The sequence below is a fragment of the Pieris napi genome, chromosome 1 (genome assembly GCF_905475465.1).
Source record: "Pieris napi chromosome 1, ilPieNapi1.2, whole genome shotgun sequence".
Taxonomy (NCBI): domain Eukaryota; kingdom Metazoa; phylum Arthropoda; class Insecta; order Lepidoptera; family Pieridae; genus Pieris; species Pieris napi.
The window spans coordinates 5,333,091-5,351,337 of record NC_062234.1 but is presented as its reverse complement, the minus strand read 5'-3'; the positions used below and the strand labels follow the sequence as shown (position 1 = coordinate 5,351,337).

The following is an 18,247-nucleotide window of genomic DNA, read 5'->3' as shown; positions in this document are numbered from 1 at the left end:
ATAGTGCTTGGTAGATAAAAGCTATAATATTTTAAACGTGATTTTTAATTATAGAAATCAAAATACATATCATTTTATAATACTCACGGTCCACAGAGTATTAATGGTACAATATTAGTATAGAAACATAAAACGCTTTAAATTGTTTTTAAGGTTTATATTATAAAATCCTATGAATAAAGATTTTTAATAAACTATGTTTTATTTAAACGAAACCCACAAAATACATCTCAACGAAACCACTAGAATATGTCGACAGTTACATTTATTTGGGGAAACAAGTTTCGTTCCAAGACAAATATAGATAAGAAAGTTGATCGACGCATAGAAATAGGCTGGACAAATTTTTGGTATCTGAACGAAATCGTGAAGGAATGAATGAAACAAAAATTAAATTTTTGTTTGTCCATACATTCAAACAAAATAGTAACACATGCATTCTTTTCACCTTGACTTATGGATGTCAAACGTGGACATAACGTACGCTCAAGAGCTTGATCTATCTATCTCTCTAAAATCTAAACAAGAAACATGACAAAAATCGATGGAGAGAAGCCTACTTCTTTAAGTGCATAAGGTCAGAAGCGAGTAGATAAGACAGAAAACAAAAATGTCGGAAGCACTAACACAACAGACGTATAAAGTGACGAAAGCGGTAAACGGCGAATAGGTAGACCAAAAAAGCTGGTCAGACGAAATCATAGCTGTAGCAAGCAAGCAATGGATTAAAGTGTGAAATCAAAGATGAATGGCATAAGCTCGAGGAGGCCCATAGCTTTTTAAAACCAAGTGTCCTGCTAAAAATTTCCGAGTACCGAGAAACACCACATATTTACAATTAATATTCCTAGGTCTCAAATTCATTATGTTTTCTTCTTTAGTACTTTCTCTTCCTTTAAATTAATTTATATATTTAAATGCATTAAAAGTAAGTCTCAGTTTATTAAACTCGTAGAATTTAATCATAATTGGAAATATTTTTTAATACAGGCACGATATTTAAATGAAAGCAGCAAGTAAACTTTTTCGTGGAAATGTTTTAATTCCAGTTGAGGATATTTCAAATATATTTCCTTTTTATATATTATACTTAGCTTTTTGAACTTTATCATGAAAAAAAATTTTTATCAGAAAAATAAATCCCTCTCGCAATAATAATATCACATACATTTCCACCGACTTAAAAACTTAGTTATGTACAACTGACACGAAAAGAATGCCTGCAGTTCTAGATAACATCGTCACGTACAGACAAAGAACGTTTATCGTAATCACAATACTCGAGTGTAATGTTACTCAGCCATTTGGTTTAGTTATCTGGGAGCGACCATACTAACGTAGTCGTTCCATAGCACGATGCAATCTAAAAATACACGCGTTGAAAACAAAAATATGTCTGACAAAGACACGTGGGGCTACGTCGTTTGTTTTGGTACTATCATTACATTCGTAAGTGTATATTATTATTATTATGAGTTGTTCCACATATACATTTTTACAAAATATAATGTATTTGAGCAGTCTGTTGTTAATTTTTCTATAAATTTTACACATTAAATATATTTGATATATATTTCATTTCATATCAGAGATAATCTTATAATCTATGAGATGGCAAAATTCTCGTAATAAATCCATAAACTTATTATGATCACAAATTTATTTTTGTATTGTATAAAATATGTGTAAACCTAACAAATTATTTGTGCACCATTATTTTTGCATGTGGCGTGGGAACTATACATTTATCCTTAATTTTAGATCGCTGGACTAGGCCACATTAACTCATTCGGTCTTATTTTCAAAGATTTTATTGAAGAAACAAATTCATCAGCCAAATCTTTAACAACTGCTCATGGAGTGTTTGCTATAATGCTTGCAATTGGAGGTAATTTTACTATTGATATAATTAATATTGCTATACTTGCCTTTTATGCTATACATTACAAAAAAACTACGCTCTGCAACTCTAAATTACTCTTATAGAGTTCAAAAGAGATGCCAAAAATAAAAATTAGTTTAGGAATAATTATTATTTATTATGATTTTTTATAAGGATTGGTAAGTGATTTTATGTGTATTATGTTCCAGGTTTACTTTTAAACGTCCTCTATAAGAAATATCCAATGAGATACGGAGGATTTATTGGTGCCATCTTATTCATACTCGGTGCTTCTTCGACAATATTCATACAAGATTCAAGCCAGTTATCATTAACCTTTGGTGTACTTCAAGGGATTGGATTTGGCATGATGGTATCAGTGTGCTATTCTACTTTAAACTACTATTTTGTTACCAAAAGGACAACTGTTATGAGTTCGATAAAGGCTTTACAGGGAGTTATTATAATGTGGTATCCCCAGCTGTTAAAGATAATATTATATGTTTATGGATTTAGAGGGACTTTGCTGATACTAACAGGAGTATCATTACACATGATTCCAGGCATGCTAACTATGGTAACTGAAACAGAGAGCTTAAAGAACAAAAACCTAGCAAGTATTCCGTTTATTTAAGAATTTTACGAATTCTGAATGTTGAATATGCGTTAACTATATTTTTTTTGTAGAGGACAGAGATTTAGAAATATCTAACAAAGCTGAAACTGAAGATCTATTGGTGAAAAGAGATAAAGACGGATTGGAGACGATTAATAAATTCAACCAATTAATGTACGTAGTCATTGTATCACTCAACATTTTATTCAAATGTAAAACAAAGACTACGATATGAAGCAAGCTTCGTGATGTCATAAAACATAAACTAAACCTATTCTTAATTTTTATTTTATTTATTAATGTTTTCAGCTGTGAGATATTAAATGTCTTAAACGTAAAAGTTCTAAAGGACCTCGTTTACTGTAACATTTGTTTGGGACAAAGTTTCGTTAACTTTTCCGATCTGACTTTCTTTATATTTCAACCGATGCTCTTGTTTCAATATGGTTTTGATAAGGTCAGTATCTGCGTCTATTATCATTATTTCGATGTTCTCTCTCTCATTCGTAATTCGAAATATATATTATGTTTTTAAAACAACAAATTCTCGAACAGTTTAAAAAAACTGATGATGATTAAGGGTTGATATAAAATCGTAAAATTTCAGAGCGATGTAGCAACATGCATTTCAATAGGAGCAGGTGCTGACGTCACGGGAAGATTTGCTTTAGCTCTGTTTAGTGGTCTATATCCAGTCAACACAAGAAACTTGTACTACGTGGCGACAGTGTTCACATTCGTTGCTAGAATTGGTAAATATTCCAAATTGTTTTATATAACTATAATTTTGTTATTATCTCATACTGAAAAGCGAAATAATATTTTATATTGGTAGCAATTTTAAAGGGAAATATTGAAGTCTTTAAACAGTCTATATTAAAGGGGGTCTGCTTTTACTTTCTCGCACATCATCTCTTGCCCATGTTCTTGAACTCAATATGATATTCTACATAATATGACTTTCAATTATAGTTGTATTGCAAGTTACACAATTCGTATGGGTCGCAATTATTACTGGCATTCTTGGAGTATTAAGAGCATTTCTGCACGTTTCCAGCCCTCTTGTAATTTCGAACCATGTCTCAAGACAGGAGTTTCCTGGAGCCTACGCATTGTTTATGCTCACAGCTGGCGCTATTAACCTACTTTTATCTCCATTTGTAGGTACGTTTATAAGTTTATATTAATTTTATGTGCTTAGAAATTAGATTAGTTTTACTTACCTACCTTTCGTCCAGGAAGAAAGACCACAAAATTAATATTTGCTCGCTTATCGCTAGATCAAAAACATTTCGTGGAAAAATATAAAAACTAGTTATATGTATATTACATTTTTCTAATATATGTATATCAATACGAAAAAGCACTAAAAGTTCTAGTCCAAGCGATAAAGCCACAAACCAACTTTTGCGCTAATAACATTTATGATAAAAAGTATGGTGTCTGCAAGCGAGCTAACAAAAATAGTAGAAAATGTGACTTTAACAATTTTGACGCGCGATCATTTTTTATAGAAATAAACAGATCAATTATTCAACGTAGCGTCTTTCTAAGAAACTCAAGCTGGCACTGTGATAAATTGCTGCAATACCGGCTTTAGAGAAAAAACTTGGCAATTATGCTGTATCACAAAAAAGTAATATGACTGAAACAGTCAGATCCGATTGTGGTTTTCTAGTTTCTCTTAGTCAAAAAGTAAACGTATTATAAAATTTGCAACGAATTTCTAAAGCTTGAGTTTAAAAACTAGACTTTCATATAATTAATGAATTTCATTTTTCTTTAAGGTGCGCTGAAGGACTACTATAATAGCTACATCCCATCGTTTATCGCTTTATGTTTATGTTGTTTACCATGTATAATACTTTGGCCCTTAGAATACATTTTTTTAAAGAAAATAGTCACTGCAGATTGAATTCAACACACACTTTCGTAAGTACAAGTAAAAATTTGAATGGTTATTATAATAAATCAAACACTGTTAAATAATAATGAGAAGTTCTTGCAAAGTAAATACGGCCGATATTAATTAAGCAAAACGTTCTATCTTCTTGACTGTTTTTAAGTTTGTGACTATCATTCGTACTGATTATTTTAAAGACTGATAGACATAATACAGTAAAATGGATCACACTAACAACTAATAGAAGCATATGATGATCCACAAATCCATCTAAAGGTTTCGGATGTGTATTTGCTTAGTGAAATAAATGAAAATGTGATATTCATTACAATGTATAAGATTTAGGAAATCTTTTAGATAAAAAATACCTGTGTCAAGGTTCCCAGTTGTCCCGTAACAAACTTAATACTGAATTCCATAATACATTTACTTTTAAAATTACAATTTTGAAATTTCTTATTAAACGCGTAACACGCGTGAGTCATTGTGTGGGTGCATTTGAGTGAATGAGTGAGTTTAATGTGTATGTTAAGTAAATGTTCATGTTTAATCTCACTAGCAACTCCAACTTTGCATAAGGTTTGTTCAGAAGCCAGTCCCTTAACAATTATTTCTAAATGTGGACTGAGAGCGGGTAGATGTTAACCTGCCTACTTAATATATTGTAGATGTAGTCAGTCTGCATATTGCGTCTGGCGAAGTCAGTCCTCAGCTACGACATCCCTAATTCTTTTTAAAGCAGCTTAAAACAAAAGGGAGAGCTCTGTGTGCTTTTAAATCATATTTTGGACAAACAGCTTCCTAACGGAAAATAATTTTCTGAGATTGTAAAACTCTTCGATGGGAATCAGTATGTCTGAAATAGCATTTTTTTCTAATAGATATAGCATGTGATATGTAAATTCTTGTAATTATTACAATTGATGCTACGTGTCGCAAAGATTTAAAAATTTGGGTTAATTGTCATGGACTCGATATGGGGATACCACGTTTAAGTCACTCGTCTATATGAATGCCCAAATATTTGTTGGAGGTAACTTTGGTAATTGAGTATTGACGTACATGAGCAGTTAGTGACTCTTTGCATATCGCAATTATGTATTTAACATCTTTTAGTAGTTGAGTTCGATTAAAAATTCTGACATAGTTGGTTTTCTTTTTATTAAGAGACAGACGATTGATTTCATCTGCAAAGGAAAATATTTGCCTGTGATCAAATTTTAGATGGCTTAGCGCATTAATGTATATTAACAACAATGTCGGACCTAATATGCTTCCATGCGGGACACCACACATAATTTGCTGTTCATCGCTAATATATTCTCCTATTTTCACTCTCTATCTTGCAATGTAATCACAAAATAGCTTTAGGGGAATGTCTCTAATATCCATTCCATTTTACATAAGAATTAAGAAATAAAGACGGTGCCGAAGACTTTTCTTAAATATAAAAATGCACCTAGGCATTTCTTTCCCTTATCTAGGTTTGATATTATTAAAGACGTAAAATGAGATATGGCATCTTCCGTGGATTTTTTCTCCGGAGCCCTGTCTGTGTTAAGGTTGTCTTATTATAAGATCATTCTATAGAGAGTCAGTACAAAAAATAATATACGAGTGCAAGCTAGTGCTGATATGGAGTATTCATACATGAGTTATGTAACCTAACATTAGTTAAGTTAGATATATATATATATATATATATATAAGCTCATGTTCTGAACAATTAAAGCCAGTTGACACCCAGCTTCAAACAAAGAGTTTCATTTGTTTGAAAATCCCTCCAACAACCGAACTTAACTCTTGTAATAAATTAATATTTTTCCATAACTATTTTGGGTGATTAACTGAATGATTATATGTGATATTTCATATAATCGTTTGAGTTTTTTTTATTAAGTTGTTAAAAAACTTTTATAAGTAATAAACCATTAACCAATTAAGGTTTTATGCCTATATAATTCCTTCTAGAACTCAGATTGTAATCAGTATTTAAAGTAAGCAAGATTTTAGATAAACATATTTTATTAACCTGCAGTAACAGTTTTGCGATCATGACGTAAATATATTTTTAATTATTTGTCAAGGCTCGAGACTGTCAAATAAATATATTTAATTAATGTGTGTGGATATTATAATGACGCACATGCTTTATTTTTTCTGTTTAATAATATCATAAATTTAATGCAGCCGGTTATGAAGCCTTGAATGAATACCGTTAAATAACAATAGGTTTATGGTACATACAGTATTGCAGTATTTTAATTCACTCGTAGGCATTAGAGAATATGTGAATTAATTGTTTCAATTGTTCTGAAATAAAACTCACAATATTGTCATAGTAATAATAAAACTATAAAAAATAGAATGCCAGTTTTTCAGGCTAAATTTAGAAAAAACTAATAATAACGAGGATCGAAATAAAGTCAGAATGTAAATAACTGCGTATTGTGATCGAGGCTCAATAGGATTCGTTGTGTTTATTTACCCTTACATATCAATTGTCAGAATAACCAGTAAAGAAACGTAATACGCAATAATAATGTATTATGTAAATTTTTTGGGTTTATAACAGGCAATATATTATATGAATCAGCCGCTATTCAGCACAAAGGTCCTTATAATAATAATAACTCTGAAGGCAAGGCCCTGTTTGTCAATTAAATATTAAAGCAGCAAAAAGATGATCTTAAAAAATGTTACACTAAATTTTTTTCCAACCCCGATAAAGAAGTTTCACTTCAAAAATTATTCTATATACACTGTCAAATCAAAATGTTATGTTTAAATTTAGACCGATATCAATCGTATAATGTGTTTTAAAAATAAGTTTATTTCGATACGCAATTTATAATTTTAGTTTAAAACATTTCCTACGTCAATCGAAAAGTCCACTTATCATAATTGTCTTTCGTTAAGTAACTGTAATTCTTTAAAGATTAAATTATCTTTTCTGTACACTTAATAAAAATATCTACTCTTTACAAACCATTCAGAAGTACAGAAATAAATAAACGTAAGGTTTATATTTTTGAATTTTATCAATGTTGTTGTTGTTCCGATGTTTACATGTAGCCTACATTTTATGGTAATATAATACCTTGATAGTGTTGTTTATGGAAGATTTTGAATTAAAAATTTCCGTTCGACCCAAATTAATTCTTTATAAATAATATCCTTTCACTTTTCTAGTTTGTAAACAACACCATTGACAAATTAGTGTCAATGTCTTTATTAGCGGCGTAATGTGTTTTAGACTGCGTAGTAGTCATAATATGCATTTATGGTTTCGTAAGAATAGATTCTATAACAGGTAACAGAAGGAGATAAGGTAAACTAAAAAGCGCTAACTTCATGGGTAATGCAGTGTAAACTCTTTATAACGAATTTCAAGGAACCAAACATTTCGTTTCGTTATAGAGAGATTTAGTTATTAGACCAGTGCAGATAGCCTTTAAAATAAATAAAAAGTGAAAAAAATCACAGTAGGATGAAACCCATTACAAAAGGAGGGAAATATGATCAAAATGAAAGGAAAAATAAATTACGGTCGATCTGAGGTCGGGAAGGGGTAGGGGGGGAGTTTTAAGGGTAAAAAACGGTTTATCTCGATTTCCGGCAAAACTAAAAGTCCTATCGAAGAAAGTTAAATGGCAAAGTTGGAGGTAATAAAAAGATCTAAAACTTTTGCATTCACACATTTTTCACATAACCTCAAAATTTATGTGAAAAATTCAAAAAACCAAGTTTTTGGTTTTTTATTTTTATCTTTAACAAAAATATATTTTTTTTAACGAAATTTGGTGAAAACTTACCTTTCTATCTCCCAAATACACTGTAATTTATTTGATTAAAAATATTTATTTGTTCACCTTATTTTGAATTAATATCGAAAAAACACCCTAATTTTCAATCGAAAATTCTGACGTCAAAATTTCAGCTTTTTTCAAAAAGTTGGTATGCTTTCAGTTCGTTGAAATCTCTACTTTCCTATGGTAAAAAAATATATATATATTACCATAGTAAATCTTCTCAGAAAACGCAAAAAATCGTATGCAGTAACGCCCAGACCCGTCATCCCCTTCCCTACTTCTCTATGAATCTTCTTTAAATTATAATCAGATGCCTATTTATTACTATTTTAAGATAACTTATATATACCTGAGTGACCTAAAAAAAAATTTAGCCTTTAGATGGGCTAAAATTTTCGTATTTCATAGAGAAGTAAGGAAGGGGATGACAGCTCTGGGCGTTACTGCATACGATTTTTTGCGTTTTCTGAGAAGATTTACTATGGCAATATATATATATATTTTTACCATAGGAAAGTAGAGATTTCAACGAACTGAAAGCACACCAACTTTTTGAAAAAAGCTGAAATTTTGACGTCAGAATTTTCGATTGAAAATTAGGGTATTTTTTCGATATTAATTCAAAATAAGGTGAACAAATAAATATTTTTAATCAAATAAATTACAGTGTATTTGAGAGATAGAAAGGTAAGTTTTCACCAAATTTCGTTAAAAAAAAAATATTTTTGTTAAAGATAAAAATAAAAAACCAAAAACTTGGTTTTTTGAATTTTTCACATAAATTTTGAGGTTATGTGAAAAATGTGTGAATACAAAAGTTTTAGATCTTTTTATTACCTCCAACTTTGCCATTTAACTTTCTTCGATAGGACTTTTAGTTTTGCCGGAAATCGAAATAAACCGTTTTTTACCCTTAAACCTCCCCCCCTACCCCTTCCCGACCTCAGATCGACCGTAATTTATTTTTCCTTTCATTTTGATCATATTCCCCTCCTTTTCTAATGGGTTTCATCCTACTGTAATTTTTTTTGGTTTCAAAAATTATCGGCACTGGTCTATATAGGGGACGAATTATTGTATGGGTTTTGTGTTAAACCAAAGAAAAAACGAATCTATTTTTATGTTATAGAGAGTGTTTCGTTATCGAAATACGAATCACCCGCTATATAATAAAGAGTATGTATTATAAATTTTGACTTTATTCTTTAATCCGGCCATATTAAAGAGTTTTTGACGAAAATCGAGCACTTTTAGTAAAATTCGTGGGTCACCCAGATAATCGGATTTTCGAAAGTACTAATTAAAAAAACCCCCAAGCGACGACTGCGTGATGACCGCTTATATTCTTTGGATTGGTGAATAGAAAATCTCTGACCGCTAAATTAAGAGGAAAAAAAAATTATTCATGGGCATGGTTAAATTTTTAAAATCCATAATTCTATAGATTATAAAATTATAAAGGATACAAAGAAAAGCTAGAACATATTATTTGGATAAATTTTTGTCGTTATTTCTTTAAAAACAATTAGTTGAAACATCGTGAAGCAAGAATAATTAATATGTCATTTGATTTTTATCAAAAACCTAAAATTACGTTAAAGCCTAACTTGTTTTATGTATAATATGCTGTTGAATAACAAAAAACCAGTTCAATTCAAGCTATCTAGAGATTTTATGATATGCATTAGGAATTCGCCAGATAGAATTACCGATAAAAAACAATGTTTAAATTAAGTATGTATATACATAAAAGCTGCTAACAGGTTGTTTTACATCCTCTATAGAATAGCAAGGTGTAATATTAATTCAATTTGTAACACTTAATTTTATTAAAAAAAAACAATAACATCATATTATTGATATCAGAATAAGACATAAGTTATAAAATTTAACGAAACGGCCTACCCACTAAGGTCACAGTAAATAAAAAATATAAAGTTACTTATAGAATTTCATCTCACAAACACTTGTGTGTATTTAGTAAATAATTTGGTCCAGTAACTTGAAGTACTATCCATTTAGAAATCTCAACCTCGTCAAACACTTAATACCTCAATATATCTTGTTGATTCAATGTTTTAATTGAATTGAATTTATTTATAGAAAAAACTTTTTAACCGGATTAAAGTTATGTATTATTATAAATTTACAATAATTATTGTTTAACATAATTTTAAATTTAACCGACGTTTTGTCTTCAGTCACCGTGACCACGCACGCTGAAAGCACACGAAACGTCGGTTAAATTTAAAATTATGTTAAATAATTGTAAATTTATAATAATACATAACTTTAATCCGGTTAAAAAGTTTTTTCTTTAAATTTGTAAAGGTTATGTCAATAAAAGACAATACTATGAATTTATTTATGTTAATTGAGATCAAACTTTGACTATAACTTTACCTCGTAGTCTAATTATAGCATAATATATTAGTATTCACATAAAAACCGACATAATTAATTTCTGAGAATATTTAAAATGGAAAAAGGTTTTCCAGATTGCAGCTGAATTTTATTCATAGATTTCAGAAACTAAGCGATTTTATATTATCAGATGAGATGACGGTCGGACACCGAGATACGGCGTGAATAAATCTTCATTGTATAAGATATTTTTATCAATGTTATGCAATATTTAAAATGTTATTTTAAATCTTGCGTTGAATTTTATGTTGTAAATCCAAATACATAATCAATTTACAGTACAACCATCCGAGTATTAAATTGGCTTTAGCTGCCTTCGTAACTGCTTTGTATAAAATTAAAATTGTAATAAAAATAAAGCTATTTATTTTTTGTAATTTCAGTAAAATATATAATTTTTAACGTAGTCTGAGATAACAAATATAATCTAAATTGTTGGTATGATATATAGACGCTATAACTCTGTCTTTTTTAGTTATTTTTTTACGTTTCGCATCACGCAATGTACATTTCTTAATTGAATGCCAAATAAAATATTTTCTAAATAATATATTAATATTATTATCTGGCCATGAAAGATATGGGAATTATCGCAAATCAGATAACGATTCAAACTTGGTAAACATCAAAAGATACATGTAGCAATTTAAATCTGCCCGACAATGATATATATACTTATTAATAAAAAAATAAAACGAGACCCAGTTCTGGGGCAACAAAAAGTTTTTATGACTCCGTAAATCACAGCGATTCTTCATTGCCATTTACTATTACGCTATAAAAGTCGAAAAAGAGCAGAATCCACTAAAACTAAAATTTTAAAGGATTCAAAACTAGTAAAAGCATCTCTTCTGTATAGCACATATAAATATATACTTATGCTATACACAACTTAGCTTTTTAAATTTATTTAGTATTGGTTACAACTCTTGTGCTCGAACACTGTTTGTACACCAATGTATTTTTATTTCTGTACGCAGTTATGACAATCTCAACGGTGAATGAGACCATCGTCAGGGAAGCATGTCATAAACTTATCAAGCTTTTGGGACTTAAAAAAAATCATCAAAGACGCAGACATCTCTTTGCCCCATACCGTATTGGAAGATTGGTACTTTATTGATATATTATCCTAAATGCCTTTTTTTAAATATAAAATTGTGTCTTCATAGTAATACTAGCGATGTTTGGCTGCTTACGTCATAAAAACGTTATCTCATAAAATGTGGTAATAAAATATGGTTATTTTCCATCAAAACCTTTCAATGTCAACCATGTGGATATATAATCTTATTAGGTGATAAGGCAAAGCCTGGAAGATGATTTTAATATTATTGTAGGATGTCGGGCTTTGGTCTTTTGAGAACAGACAGAATGTCTGGCTTGTTCCTCACTTTTTCTGTCACCGTAAACTCCTTACCAAAAACAATTTCCTAATGGTCGCGATGTGTTATATCATTAAAAGATAGTATTTGAGATATCACATAGTATATAAATCTTTTAAGGCTGCTTTATTAAGACATGAAATTTATAATATGTACTCAAAGAAATTAGGATATTAGATTTCTCTTTATTTTACTTTTCACATCAGTAACACGTCACAGGATGCAGCTTTCAATATTACTCATTTTATTCCATACTTTATTACAAATTATTGTATTAAGCTTCTAACCATCGTGAGAACGTGACAAACATTTGGTAAAAAAATTCAATCACTAGAATGCAATGAAAAACCAGGTCCAGGAAAAATATCGAAGTCGTCAGTTGCATCTCAATTGACTTAAATCGAATTCCCGTATTACGAAAAAGTGTACGTGAAGTATAACCTAATTCGCATTGTTCGTTCCCGGGCAGAGCTGAGCTGTATCGACCGCTCCAGCTTCTAGACATGACCTCTTTGTCAGTTTTCACTCGACTGTTACAGGTATATATTTATTTATTAAGCACTGATTTTTAATTAGTGTAATTCTATTTAGCCGTATTATACCTATGGGTTTAATTTGTTTAACTTTTTAGTAATTCCACTTTGTTTTACTAAATGTTTACAAAATACAATTTTGGTCTACATGTTTATAAACTGTGAGTTCCTATATGTCTCAGAGTATTTTTTACATCTTACTCTGAATATGCTCTGAAAGTATTGAAACATGTTTATAATGTTAAAATATTTTGTTCTATTCAAATGCATGAAATATAGATTTGTTAACAACACCTAGACGGCTAAATCCATTCTTGTAACCGCAAAGAAACGTAGTTATCTTATTTAATATGTAACAATTAAAGTGCTAGAATAAAACTACTTAACATTTGCTTGCACTTAGCTATAGGACTATACAATGTGTTCATACATTGATTAATCTCAAGGGATGCTATCTGCGTACAACGCTTCAGACTTCTAAGGGAAGCTATGAATAATTCACAATCGTATGGACGTGATGTGGACGGATTAGTTCTCTAAGGCTGAGAAATGACCTTTAATAAGCTATGTAAGATTTGAAGCCAACGATATTAGTTAGACGCAAATATGTGTCAATCAATTACTATGATGTGATGTGAAAAGGAAATTATGCAATCCAAATACATATAAGTCTAGTGGCGCCCACCGATTAAGGTCTGTAAGAAATACTAATCTTCTGGTAGCGCCTGAATTTGTGATATGTGTCTCCCGATGTGTACATATTTAAATTGAAATTTACTAATTTATAGAATTTAGATTAGTAGTATTTCGGAACGCATAATTAATCGCTGTAGCAAAATTAGTAGGAATTCAGTGTTCATTGATACAAAGCTCGGAACTTTTAGTAGCAGGCCTACTAATGCGTAATAAGTAATATATTTCCAAGTAGTAGATTCTATGATTTATCATACTGTGACGGAATTCAGCCCTGGGTGCTATATGCTAATCTAAGTAAACTGCAGTGATGTATTCTGCATAGGTACTCATCAGTCAATACCGATAGTGCTCGTTTACATTTAGAATACTATTCCGAGACAAAAAGAGCAACATAAAATGTAGTATATATTTCAACATTATATTACACTACATAGTATATAAATAAGTCACTTCCCGCTGTACACATAGATTAGATAAACTACTTTTTCCTGTTACCAAGAAGGAGGCGTTGGCAATAGTTTAAATCGTTATAAAAATTTATATAGGATATCATTTATTAGTTACACTCTATTGCACGCAATAAGTGCAATAAAGTGTAACTGAATAAATTGTAGTAAGTATATAGTCAAAACATCTTCTTAAAAACACATGGGGTAGACATATTTGCTAATTAAAGACTGGTGTTGTTCATTTGCTGCACCTATGGCGGTTTCTATAATATAGAAACCGCCATAGGTGCAGCATATATTATAACAATGAAGTCAATAATTGACAAAATTCAGTATTGTCAACCTTGTCATGGTTTTTACAACAATTGAGAACAAACGACGCCGAAATAACAGAGAGTAACAGAGTGCGGGCACAGCTGACAGCTATTCTTATTAGCGTCACATTTCTTATTATTATAACTAATTATAAGATCGGCTAGAGTGAAGTCCCGTACAATTGTTCCACTATAGTTTTATTAAAATAAAAATAAATTATAATTAATCTCCTTTTTGAATGTATCTTGTATAACGAGTAAGTAAATAAAATACATATCTATATGTAAATTAACTAATGTGAAGTTACATTTATTATCTAACGTTAAAATATTTTTTATTTTACGAAAAATTTAAAATAAACCATACGAGATTTACTCAACATACTGCCATCTAGTATGCGAGCAGTGAAACCTAATCATTGCATTTTTGAACGCCATCTAGCGAGGAATCACTGAACTCTTCAAGTTTGGGTTCGATGTGTGACAGTTTAAGAACTGTCTTTTGTAAAAGTTTAGCCTATTTATAATAGATGGCGCTTAACAGAATTTATTTATATTGTGTTTCATGTCGGTAAATTTGTTTACTAAAATCGTTATCAATTATTTATATATATTTTTCTTAAAGGTTAGACGTTTATTTTAACTGAAAATAGTCGTGAAATCTGTTGTTGTTTGACTTCTATAGCAAATATATAAAATATCATATACAAGCAAACCACGCACTTAGGTTAATTAAAATACTGAATAGGTCAGCAATTTGCAAGTATTAGTAAAGAGTCAACGAAGTTCAATTTTAATTAACTAACAGCCAGTCGAGATTGAAACTGAAAGATAATTTTGCTTAATATAAGTTTAGTTTGTTTTATTGTTCCATGCCTATTTTTTTTTCGTTCAAATCGATGAAAAATACGAAGACGTAGTAGGTCTTCTACTAGAAATAAAATAAAATAAAAATTAATATACTTACATTTCCACCTATGTAATAACTTATATCTATGGCTTAAGTGACTGTCAAGTGTCAATAGTTGTAGTCACAAATTTAGTTAAGCTTAAGTTATATTGCTTACATTACATTTTAGTGTACAATTAATTTTTTTTTTTTTTTTTTTTTATAAGTCTTTATCTTGCAATCAGTCAGCTAGACTATGAGCAGATGTGTTGAGAGCTGTTAGGCGTTCAAAGCAAAATCTCCATCGAGACTGCTCCTCTCTTTCAACTGTGTCTATCAAGACTTAGGATTTGTCGCCTTTTAAGCCTATTTATTAGGTCCGGTATGGTTAGTTGCGTGGCAAGCTTATTAGGATGCATTTCTAGCCTTTTTTTGTATTTCATACTCCAGGTCTTGATCTCCTCTTTGACAGTCCTGATTTTGAGGTGCTCATGAATTTCCGATGTTTTTATAAACCACGGACAGTTGGATATTTGTTTCAAAATGTAATTTTGAACCCTCTGTATGATACTTATGTTAGAGTCACACGCCGAACCCCATAGTTGAATCCCGTATGTCCAAATTGGTTTCAAGAGCATTTCGTAGATGAGTAGCTTATTATCTACTGACAGTTTGGAATTTCTGCCAAGAAGCCAGTAGAGTCCTCTGTATTTCAGGTTGATTTCTTCTCTCTTCTTCTGTATGTGTTGTTTCCATACGAGTCTCCTATCAAGGTGTATTCCCAAGTATTTTACACAGTTTTCTTGCGGAAGTTGTTGATTGCACAGAGTTACTGGCGGACAGTCTCCTCTACGGAGAGTGAAGGTTACATGAACAGATTTTGTCACACTAGTTTTTATTCTCCACTTTGAAAGCCAGGTTTCAATTTCTTGCAATCCAGTCTGTAGGAAGTCTGAAGCTTCGATTGGGCTATTACTACATGCCAGTACAGCAGTATCGTCTGCGAATGTTGCTAATGTGACGTGTTCGCTTTGTGGTAAATCACATGTGTAAATGGTATATAAGACTGGGCCCAGGACAGACCCCTGCGGTACTCCAGCTTTGATTGAGTGAAATGGCGATGTACAATCTTCTTCTCTTACTTGAAATATTCTTTCTGTTAGATAAGATTTAATGATGGGGAAGAATGTACAGGGTAGAAGAGTTTTTACTTTATACAAGAGACCTTTGTGCCATACTCTATCAAACGCCTGCTGCACGTCTAGGAAGGCAGAGGAGCAGTACTCCTTTCTCTCTAGTGCCTTCCATATTACAGAGCAGATTCTATGGACTTGTTCCACAGTGCCATGCTGCTGGCGAAAACCAAACTGGTGGTCCGGGATTATGGCTCTTTGATGAATCTCCTCCAATAATCTGTGCTGTAGGACTGACTCAAAAAGTTTTGAAGTTACGGTTAGCAGACTAATCGGCCTGTAAGAGCTAAGTTCGTTCACTGGCTTCCCTACTTTAGGTATCATAATTACTTGTGAGACTCTCCACAGCGATGGAAAGTGTCCAGTTCTTATTATGCCATTAAATAAGATGGTAAGAAAAACTATGCCTTTTTTGGGAAGTTCCTTCAAGACTTTTTTGTCTATTAAATCAAACCCGGGAGCCTTTTTGTCCTCCAATTTTGAGATTGTTGCGACGACTTCTTTCGGCGTTGTAGGCCTAATCGGCAAATCAAGCTGGAAGTCTTGACTTAAGACCGAATCTATGAAGGAATCATCAGTGTCTGGATTAGCTTCATTAGGCGTGAATACTTTTGCTAAGTGAACAGCGAAGGCATCAGCTTTTTCTTGTTTTGTCTTTGCCCAAGTGTTATTCTGCAATCGTAACGGCGGTTTGGGATCTATCGGTCTATTATAGTTCTTACAAGCTCGCCATAGAGAGTAGTTTGTAGCATTTGTTGCAGTTAAGGAATCTAGATAACATTCCATAGTTTTGTCCCTTGCATTTTTTATGGCAAGTTTAAGATCCTTGACTGCTTTGTTAAGAGCTCTTTTATCTACTGAAAGCCTGCTAGTGTGCCATACTCTTCGCAGTCTTCTTTTGTTCAGAATCAGTTCTTTTATTTCAAACGATATCTTATTTTGCCGTGGCCTGTTATTCAAGTGCTCTGGAGAGGTTTTCCAGCAGGCAGCTTGAACTGTTGTGGTGAAATGCTTTGTAGCTTCTTCGATATCCTCTTCTGTTTTAAGTGCTATTTTTAGGCTTAGATCTGTGTCAACTATTTCCCGGAAGCTATCCCAGTCTGTGTATTTGTTGTACAATGTTTGCCGAGCTTCTTTCTTAAGAATTGTGGTGCTCACTGTCAATATTACAGGAACATGGTTAGATGAGCTATCGAGGCATGACTCAACATTGAAGAAAAGTCGAGACAGCCCTGTTGTGATGAAGAAGTCTAGAACGTCTGAAAATTAATAAATAGATGAATTTAATCTTTATAATAGGTACTTACAGTAGTTGTTGTTGCCCTATCATTGTACAATATAACAAATTAAGTTTTTTTATAAATGCATACAAAGGAAAGATCTCTTTCATGCAACCCTAAAAAGACGATAGGTAAACAAGAAAAACATGTGAAAGTAAAAAGATCTTACTTTAATTTAATTGTAACGGAGTGCAATTAAATGAACATAAAACTTGAATTTCAAACTTCAAAACGGTTCCACTTTAACGTACACGAATATGTATTTTGATTTGTAATAAACGAATATTACTTAGATGATTGTGAAGATGCGTTATGCTCTAATAATCTCTGTTTTGTCTCAAGTCTGTCTAGTTTTGTCCATTGTCAAAGCTATGTTAAGATATGATAAAAAGTTGTAAAAATGTTGAGATCCGAATTTCATTCATATAATATACTCTCCTTAGTTATTGTTTGTGTTATCAGTAATTTTTACCTACTGAGAGTGGTTCATCAATCTTATCAGACCCTTTTCCATTATTCTCACCTAAATCCGAATAAACGCCGAAAACCTTTCTTTTTTCATTAACGTTACAAATGACTGCGGCGTATTTTTTGATGCCAAAGGTGGATCCAATATCCAAATTGTATTTCGTGTTCCATATAATAAATGTGATATATATATATAAACTGTTATATTCTTAGGTACTAAGTTATGTTATGATGGAGCTTTTGAAGAACATGAGATTCAAATACCGGTTAGGTTCAAAAGTAGGCCTTTAATTTTGCCATTTTGATATAGCTTTAAATTTACATTATTTAAGATTATATCCACTGTTTTATTTGTGGTACTTATGTATACATTGACTAAGTTAATAAATAAAAATGTGTGTGT

At 31.3% G+C, this 18,247-nt stretch overlaps 2 protein-coding genes across 6 annotated transcripts in view; one reads left to right on the top strand and one right to left on the bottom strand.

The window, feature by feature from the left end:
• LOC125052500 (solute carrier family 12 member 4) overlaps positions 1 to 18,247 on the bottom strand; it is a 178,655-nt gene that overhangs the window by 123,071 nt on the left and 37,337 nt on the right. The gene's annotated exons all lie outside the window — the stretch shown is intronic.
• LOC125052576 (monocarboxylate transporter 1-like) lies at positions 1,300 to 5,547 on the top strand. Its single transcript, XM_047653505.1, has 8 exons — positions 1,300 to 1,449; positions 1,762 to 1,888; positions 2,092 to 2,499; positions 2,570 to 2,672; positions 2,808 to 2,955; positions 3,106 to 3,250; positions 3,471 to 3,662; positions 4,286 to 5,547. Exons 1-8 carry the CDS (start codon positions 1,357 to 1,359, stop codon positions 4,411 to 4,413), a joined length of 1,344 nt encoding a protein of 447 aa, XP_047509461.1. The 5' UTR covers positions 1,300 to 1,356; the 3' UTR covers positions 4,414 to 5,547.

Bases quoted from the DNA above. Each gene is read 5' to 3' on its own strand.
- LOC125052576 (XM_047653505.1), top strand. From the start codon at position 1,357: ATGCAATCTAAAAATACACGCGTTGAAAACAAAAATATGTCTGACAAA. The intron at 1,889-2,091 runs GTAATTTTACTA...ATTATGTTCCAG, and splicing joins TATAATGCTTGCAATTGGAG to GTTTACTTTTAAACGTCCTC. The intron at 3,663-4,285 runs GTACGTTTATAA...TTTTTCTTTAAG, and splicing joins ACTTTTATCTCCATTTGTAG to GTGCGCTGAAGGACTACTAT.